Genomic DNA, 9,384 nt, shown 5'->3' on the forward strand with positions numbered 1-9,384 from the left:
CAAGGAGAAAAAAAAGAATGTTGAAGTGTTTAAAGAATTTGGTTAACAACATTTCATAGGGCACACAATATATTTTCTTACACTATTAAAATAATTAAGAAATTTATTTTAAAAAATCAAAGATATCCAAATACATTTGTATTTTTTTCTTTAGACATCAAGATTCTTTTATTTCTCCTTGGGACACTAATTCTATAGTTTTTAAATATATCCAAATTCAAAACACAGTTCTAATAACTCTATTGTTGTAATTTTACGGACTAAATTAAACAACAAAAACACTTTTGAAAATTAAATTAACTATTTAAAATCAAATTTGAGAACTAAAACGACTAATAAAATAAACACTTGTAAATTTATTCGTAATTTTGATACATCTGTAAATCAATATAACAACGAAATGAACATTTAATGATCAAAAAAGTTTGAACCCCTGACCTAGGGTAGTGACAATGTCACTCTTTACAATTGAGTTAATCAAGTGACTTTTATTTTATTAAGAATCAAGTTTGGAACTACTACTTTTTTTTTTTTTTTGGGTACATATGCTATGCTCTGTGATTCGGTTCGAATTTTCATTCATGCATAATGGCCATGTTTGTTTAATATTTTTTTTAAAAAATCTATTTTTTCCCTAACGAAAATCATTTTTTTTTTTCATTTTTAAGAGTTTGTTTAAAATTTTTAGAAAAATAATTTTGCAAAAAATTCTATTTTGATCCTACAATGAAAAGCCATTAGGATCAGCTTTTCTCAAAAAAAAAAATTCAAGTTAATTAGGATCAGCTTCTATATGTACAAGTTAATTTTTTTTTTTTTTTTTAAATGAATTTTTATGTGTAATAGGCAAACAAAAAGAATTTTGGATTTTTTTTTTTTTAAATCTGTATATTAGCTCTTGGAGCTTAACTTAGTTGGTTTGAACAATTTATAATATATGCAAGGTTAGAGTTTCAAACCCTGACCACCACAAAAAAAATATTTAACTCAGTGGTAGAGACAATGCATTATATTTACAAGGTTTGAAATTCAAACCGGAACCACCGTAAATTTTTTTTTTAAAAAGAATCTCTAAATTATTTTAACACAAAATCTTTTTTTTTTTTTTTTAAAGCGGAAACAAACGCAACCAATATAATTTTAAATTGTAGTAAATATATTTTAAATTTGATGGATAATTAAAATATTCTGAAAAAATGAGTTTAACGTGATGCGGGGTGGAGAAAGTGAAGAGAAGGCGATGATTTCAAAGCAGCGTAACAACAACAACACGTTAAAAACTTCGCCATTTACATCTCTATAACAACAAGTTCCTCACACTTTACACATTCGCATCAAATTCCCATTTCTTCCATGGATTCCTCCGCTGCTATTCGATCTTCTCACTGTACCTCTCTCTCTCTCTCTCTCAAATTTAAATAATTGCTTACTCATTCATTATGCTTTTTTACACTCTCGATCATTAGAAACAATTTAACTTTATCATAGTTATAAACTCATACAGATGATTGGAATGTAATATGCTGACAATGTAAAACTGTTTACACCAACATTACAACAAAATTAAACTCTTGTCGTTGTGATTAATTTCTATGCACTGATGGTGTAAAACCATTTTACACATGCATCTAATCAAATCATGCTAAATAGATATCTGTAGAGATACTTTTGAAACTAACTAACTTAAAAGAGTGGCATCATAAAATGATTTCGTTCAATGCATGTGTATACTTGTTTTACACCGTCAGTGCATAGAAATTTAAACCCGTATTGTTATTTACAGATGATGATGAGTGAAAGAGTATTAAATCAGTGTCTGGCTAAAACAAAATCACATTGGTTGAGAATGTACACTTTATTATTATTCTTAATGTGTTATTGAAATAGGATGTTCTTCTTTCATTGTGTTATTGAAATAGATAATAAGTTCATTATTTTGTTTATGACAGCTTCAACTGTGTCTTTGTTACACAAAAAAATGTTTTGAACTGGCCCCAACTGTGAAATTGTTTTTAATTCAGTCCTTATCGTTAGGTGTATGGAGTTATGAACACTGATTGGAGATGAATATGGGAAAGTATTCACTTACTATATGCGATGTCATGGACTGAATTGATTCAAAAACATTGTTCTTGTTAGGATCGGATTGATAATAGTGTCATTTATAGATGCCAAAGGTTTTATTAAACCTTTTTTATATAACTATTTTCTTTATTTTTAATATGGTTAAAGGGTCAATGTTCATAACACCTTTCAATTTTATTGCAAAAAGGTATTTGTCACTTCTTTTAATTGTAGCATGTAAAATAGTTAACTGATAAAACCTTTAGCAGTTTTTCAAATAAGGATATTCATGTATTTGTTATTGTTATCACTATGCTTAGTGGTCATATTAAAAACCATAGCAATAAGATGCTTACTGTTACCTTTTGATTTTCGATCCCACAGGCTTTATGTCCCATATGCAATCCTCACTTCAGAAACCAGGTCTAATTCACGTTCAAAATGTCGGATGCAATTTTCAAAGTAGGTCTTTCGTCCAGAACTTGGCAATTAGTGATAAACACATTGTTTCTCACAACAAATGGAACCGAGTGCTGGTGTCATGTACAAAAACAGCAAAAGAAATTGACGCTGCCAAGTCTGAGGGTGGGTTGTTCAGATTCTGAAATTAATTTTTACTTATGTTTGTGATTTTTATGGCTGTTGGTTGAAGGTGGGCGACTGGAAAGCCTTGTTCTTTTTATGCTGTTCATATTTGATTTCTAGCTTTTGCTGTGGTATAAGATTTTGAAATACGTTAATTATTATAGAAGTCCTGGGCAGCAGTTTTATATTTCTATACATATCATCGGAGATTTATATTTTCTCTTAACTATTATCCTGATCGAATTTGAATTTCTTAACTTCCACCAATGCTCATAAATTCGCAGTTAGTATGTGAATATGTTGATCTGTAATGGCTATGTGTCATTTCTTGTTGTTTTTTTGCTTCTTTTTAAGTAATTATACTTAGATGCTTATATTTAGGCTACAATTCTATTTCTGTTAATAATTTAAAACTGCAGTTTGGAGGTAACATGTTATTGCAGTTTGGTAGTTTGGCTGTTATACCTTAACACCTGATAATAGTGTTATAATGCTGCAGCTTCTTTGGAGAGCATTGCAAAAGAATCTTTGGTGAAAAAACCTTTGCAAACATTTCCGAATGGATTTGAGGTCTACAGCTATCCTTGCTTATATATATCTGAAATATAATATAGCTTACTATTGATAAAGGAATAGATGATATACTATAGAAAACCATTCATTAACCGCTGTTTTCCAATGCGAATTTGAATATCTTATCATCCCTTGCGAATGTGAGCTTTTAGTACAATGAAGCACATCTTAAAAAAAATACAATGAAGGACATACTTGGGCAATCATATTGACACTCTTTTTACCAATCTATAGGACAATGTTATATTTCCCACATTAAAATACTTCTGTTTGATGGTGATAGTAGTTACTTTTGATCATAATCTTGTGAACTCTTTTTTCCCTGACTTGGATAATGTCTGGTTTTCTTATGATCAGGCTTTAATATCAGAGGTATGCGATGAGACTGAAATTGCTGAACTGAAATTAAAGGTACCCTCTAGTCTCTTGTTTTCTGCTTCCATAAAATTTGAAATACACTTTAAGTATAATTAAAAGGATAAAAAGAAATTTCACTGTATGCTTATAACCATGTGGCTATAGACATATTATGGTTTCCACAATTCCTTTTTGTGTGTGTATATCATTAGTCTTAAAATTCGGTCTTTTAGGCCCTAACTAACCCCAAGAGGTGAAGTATGCTCAAGTCTTATTAGGAGTATGTGGGGTTAGCCATGTGAGTCAAATGACGTCATAATGTCCTATATAAATCATGTCTATCAATCTAAATCCTTCTTTAATTGTTTGACCTATATTATTTTATGTCTTCTTGAACTTCCTACTACTGGATTACTCTTCATCTGATCTGAAGACATGCAATCTAATTGAATTTTTTAATAGATGTTGCTGGCCTACATGTATATCGCCCTCTAATATGCTGTGACAACTATAGTGAATGCAATAAATATAGTTGTCTCTAGATATGTTACAGCAAATGTGGTTAATGATAATGTTGTTTCTGTCTTGCGTAGAAGATTGTAAATTCAGGTGCTTTGGGGCCTATTATTATGTCAGAATATATTACATTTTACTTTTCTTTTTTGTGAACTTTGAATTTTGATAATAAACAATTTTACAGATATTGATAAAGCAATGTATGTAACAGCTTAAATTCAACTGTGCATCTTTTAGTCTACCCAGTTTATCAAAAGAAACGTGCCTTTAGCCTATTGTATATATGGATCTTGTGAATGATTTTATTTGACTTTTGTTGTTATAACAGGTTGGAGAGTTTGAGATGCATATGAAGAGAAACATTGGATTATCAGCCGCTCCTGTGTCCAACATTTCCCCAACTAAACCTATGGTTGATTCTGCATCTTCAACTCCTACACCATCACCATCAAAATCATCTCCAGCAAAGACTAATCCATTTGTAAATGACTCGAATGATAAGTCGCCAAAGTTGGCTGCATTGGAGGCTTCTGGTAACAAAAATTATGTCTTGGTAGCATCTACTACGGTATGTAATATATAAATATATACGTTGAGCTTTGCTTACACCTATTTGCCATCTTTGACATGTGCTAAGTAGACTATACAATCACTATTTTTCTTCTATCTCTGTTAATAGGTTGGTTCATTTCAAAGAGGTAGAACTGTGAAAGGGAATAAGCTACCTCCTGTTTGTAAAGAGGTATTTAACATGTTCCCGTGCTATTATCATTTATCATTTGTGGTGTTTCATAAGTCATCAGCTTGTTATTACCTAGATCACAATTCACATAATTGAATACTCCTTTTGCATTTTACTTCTAATCACAAACTCCTGCATAGCGATGCGAGCACACACAAACACACATTATTTACATCTCAAGGCTCTACTAATTCACATCTCCCATTTATAGTTTGCTGACCAACCTAAGTCTACTAGCTCGACCTTGCTAACATGCATATGCTGACTTTTGTGGCTGAATTATATATTTTATCTTGAGTACTCTGATATAGGTTGACGTATATATTTCTACTAGGGTAATTTTACGTTGTATTCTTCAAATGTTAGCCAGATTTGTCGTATTTTTTGCATAAACTCAATTTTCTGTTTTCAATTTTGAAATCCACAGGGTGATATGATCAAAGATGGACAAGTTATAGGTTATGTGGATAATTTTGGCACTTCACTCCCTGTTAAGGTGATCTTGTCAATTTCTGTAACTATACATCCTTCCTAAGTACAGCTCCTGACTTTCTTTTTCTTTCAAACCTTGCAGTCAGATGTGGATGGTGAAGTGTTGAAGCTACTCTTTCAGGATGGAGGTATAATGTTTGTGACTTCTAATAAGTTACATCAAATTGTTTGATATTTGAGTCAAGTAGTTTGGGTCTTCTTTCATGAAAAAATAGTACGGGTCTTCTCAAGTAAGAATAGTATAAGTATGCTTCCATTAATTAAGAGTGGAAAAAATTATTGACGAAGACCAAAGAAAATGGTTTATTGAAATGACAGTAATTTCATTCTTGCATATATATGTAAAATAGAAAGAATTTCTATGTCCCAACTACTATTTATAGAATAATTTGAAGGCTATGGCCTTACTCTCTCGTGTCATGTTGATTTAATTTCTGTTGCTCTTTCTTAGCATGGTTCGTCATTATTTTCTGTATTGTGTCCAGTTGCAGATAGTTACTAACCACCTGCTGTCAACAACACTCGGACAATATTATGAATGTTTTAACTTATAATGACTCTTTGATGATTGGCTGTTCATATTTATTGTTCTTCTACTTTAATTGACGAGCAAATTAGAGGACATACATAGTTTCGTGTAATTTCTTAAGTGTGTTTGCTGTTTACTGTTTACAGAGGCTGTTGGTTATGGAGACGCTCTTATTGCTGTGTTACCATCATTCCACGATATCAAGTGAGCCTGCCTATCATACTGTTGATGATCAGTTATGCGCGTTTATTTTTTTGGGAGCTGAGATGTGAATTCAGTTTACGGCCTAGTTATTCTTAGTATCTGCAGCAAATAGCATATTGGCATTTTGGTGAATTTTTTCAACAATAGATTCATAAATAATGATATTTGCAATTGTATTGGGCTAAATTGGCATTTGACCGTTACTGCCATGTTTGGTATACTTTTCTTTTTTCTTTTTTTGACACTAGTTGCATAAGCTATATTGTAATGACAATTTCAATTTCGTTATTATATATAAGAGGAGGTAGGTGAGGCAAAATCACCAGCTGCTGAATTTGCCAGTTTCGTGAGTCCAGCTGCTGAGTTTGCCAGTTTTGTGTGTCCTTTTGAACCCCAAATATGTGTTAAACATGTTTGGAGATATTTGCACCAGTTTTGAAATACGCTCACATTACCATTTTGCTAGCATTCATGGAAAAGGAAATTATGTATGGAAAAGAAAATTATGCTGCCTGCGCAAAAGAGTTGTATTATTCTATCAAGTTCTAAACTCTGGACAGAATGGTGTTGGCAATAGATAAATATCATGTGCCATGATAGCGCAGAGATAACAATTGTAAAGTAAAGCAAAATGATAAAAGATGAAATATGCACAATTATCTACTATATTGGGTTAAGACCCATATCTACTATACTCTCATGCCATACCATAGCTGAAACATTTACAATTATCAATGTAATAATCCATAATGATCAAGTAATGGATGATTTTGAACATACTGTAGATATTTTGCTCAGTGGCCAAGAAGTGCGAGAACGGAAAATTATAAAACATAATTTTATAAATGAACATGGTCAACAAGATTATTATGCATCAACATTCAGTCTTTTTCTGGACCCAGTTCCTCTCTCATCCTTTGAACCAGCATCTCTTTAACTCTGTCCAAGGCACGTTGGAGGTTTTCCAGCTGTATATTTGACACAACTCATGAGTCTATCTTCATACACTTCTTTTAATGTTTCAATAATATGAATGATTATTATTATTATTATTCCCTAATACAAAGTAAATAGTTTTGAATACTATACTTCTGTAAATAGTAATCTGGCTGTCAGTTCCATACCTCTTGCTTAGCGAATCTGTTATGTACAAACAATCCACTGTACAGATCAAAACTATCTCTCATGGTGGTGTTCTTCTGCAATTAAATTGTGAAATGTCAATTAATCGCAGATTGGAGGAAGAATAGGTAAAGTTTGGAAAAAAAATGGTTTAAGGTGTACCAGTTGAGTAAGTGTTTGAAAGCCTTTTGTATCAATAGGTGTGGACTCAATGTCCATTTCTGCCAATGTCCTAATAAAAAAAGAAACTCAAAATTTGACCTGCTGAGCATGTATATCAGTATATGTATGATTTAATGCTCAGATTGCAGCCTACCTGCCTATAGTGTGTGTTATAAATTGGCTCTTTGCAGCTATTTTATCATGCTCTTCACAGGACATTTGTAGCATCTTACAACCCTGTCCGGGAAAAGTAAGGTCAAATAATTAATCACCTCGGATAAATGTGAGTCACAATAAATTCTTTTAGTGCTTCTTTAAGAATGCAACACTGCTAATTTTGAATTGAAGCTGAAAAATATGTTGAAAACTTGCTGCAGGATAGAGTTAAAAGATTGATTTGTAAAACGTCATATCGGTAGAGAACCTCATGCATAAGTTATAACATTTATCACCTTACTCTTGTGTCATTTTCCTATCAGGTGTGATTCCTTCTTCTGCATTAAGCTTTTTCAGAATATACTAATACTGATGTGTTTTATTATTTATTAATAGCTAGTTCAAAATCTGTTGATATTGAGGGTAAACTAACTGGACACTTTACCATTTCATCATTTGCAAAATGACTAAGGAACTAACTTTACCTCACTAGCAAAAATATGGAGGAAATTAGAGCAGGTAGCTTCATCGTGTATTCTAACTTTATCATACATAAAATTGAGATCTTTCCACCCATTCTTTCCACTTTCTGGTCCAAACATTGGGTGTGTGCAGAGTATATCCGACTCCTCTGGCAGAACCTGTAATGCAAACATAGGCCAGAGGAGTATTAGTGCATGTTTAAATTTGCGGCGAGTTTTGTCAAAATCCACCATGATTCCAAACATAATGTCTCTTAAACTATGAAGCGCGCACACAGACATCAGACACGACATTGATAATAATTTGAAAAAATAATACAGAATTACCCGCAATAAAACTTCTCTTGGGTGTTCTTTGACTGAAAGAACATCAACAAAGAGTGTTGTTGGTTTCTTAAGACAAGCAAGTGGCATAGAGCTGAGAACCTTAGTAAAAGACATAATGGATGTGCATATGAGTATGACATCATTGTTAGCCTCAATGAATGTTCCAACATCCCTGAAACATAGTATGTAGAGTTGAGTTTATAAAGGGTGATCATATTAATTTCCATTGATTAATATAATAAAAAAAAAAAAAAGTTTACCTGAAGAATTGAATGCCCAATTGGAGACATGTGTGAGAGTAATCAGTTCTTGAAGTTGCAGTTAGAGTGTGGCCTTGTTTGATCATAGTCTTTGCCAGAAATTGACCAAAGGAACCAAATCCAACTATGCCAATTTTCAGAGAAGGTGAATTTGACATGATTGGCTAATAGATAGAGAAATTAATTGATGTAAGAAAGTGTAACTTTTGGAAGAAGAAGTGATTGTAGTTATAAAAAATCGGTCCCTTTTATTTTATTTTATTTTATTTTATTTTGGCTTCACATATTATTAGATTGAAATCTAAACAAGTTAATTTTGCTTACCGTTACTACGACCGGTGCAGTCAACCGCTTCTTTGTATCGGTGTTAGGGTGTAATTTTTCTTTTTTTGATTGAAGCTTTTCTTTTTAGCACCTTGTCTCTATATATATTTGCGGTGCTCCTCCTTTTGGACAGCTTGTTCGGGAGGATCTACCGTTGTGTTTTATATATCATTTTCATTTGTTCAAATTTTTTTTAGACAGTGTTACATCCAATGAAAAAGAAGTAATGCATTGTCCTACCAACTGAGCTATGCTCGTATGAGATAATTATAAAATTGTCACTAGTGTTGTTGAATTAATAATAATGTTTTCTTCTGAGATATAAAAAAGGCTTCTAAGGTGTAGTCAAAAAACTAACTTTTTTGGAAAAGTTATTTTGTTTAGCTAATAGTATAACTGGCGATGTCAAGTCAACTAGTGTCGTGCTGGTGGCCCACTCTAAAACTAAACTTTACCTTATTACAAATCAATTCTCATACAAGATATTAA

General features: G+C 32.1%; 2 protein-coding genes across 2 annotated transcripts; one reads left to right on the forward strand and one right to left on the reverse strand.

The window, feature by feature from the left end:
• Nucleotides 1–1,196: 1,196 nt before the first annotated feature.
• Nucleotides 1,197–6,417, forward strand: LOC11425562 (uncharacterized). Its single transcript, XM_003616669.4, has 9 exons — nt 1,197–1,387; nt 2,449–2,649; nt 3,149–3,219; nt 3,580–3,633; nt 4,424–4,663; nt 4,775–4,837; nt 5,265–5,333; nt 5,412–5,457; nt 6,005–6,417. The coding sequence occupies exons 1-9, from the start codon at nt 1,354–1,356 to the stop codon at nt 6,064–6,066; spliced, it is 840 nt and encodes a 279-aa protein (XP_003616717.1). The 5' UTR covers nt 1,197–1,353; the 3' UTR covers nt 6,067–6,417.
• A 294-nt stretch (nt 6,418–6,711) lies between these two features.
• On the reverse strand, nt 6,712–8,820 carry LOC11423073 (arogenate dehydrogenase 1, chloroplastic). The gene is made up of 7 exons (XM_003616671.4): nt 8,572–8,820; nt 8,312–8,483; nt 7,988–8,143; nt 7,501–7,583; nt 7,347–7,416; nt 7,187–7,261; nt 6,712–7,030 (listed from the first exon to the last, which is right to left on the reverse strand). Exons 1-7 carry the CDS (start codon nt 8,727–8,729, stop codon nt 6,944–6,946), a joined length of 801 nt encoding a protein of 266 aa, XP_003616719.1. The 5' UTR covers nt 8,730–8,820; the 3' UTR covers nt 6,712–6,943.
• Nucleotides 8,821–9,384: the final 564 nt, after the last annotated feature.

Source organism: Medicago truncatula, chromosome 5, assembly GCF_003473485.1.
Source record: "Medicago truncatula cultivar Jemalong A17 chromosome 5, MtrunA17r5.0-ANR, whole genome shotgun sequence".
In the NCBI taxonomy this organism is placed as follows: Eukaryota; Viridiplantae; Streptophyta; class Magnoliopsida; order Fabales; family Fabaceae; genus Medicago; species Medicago truncatula.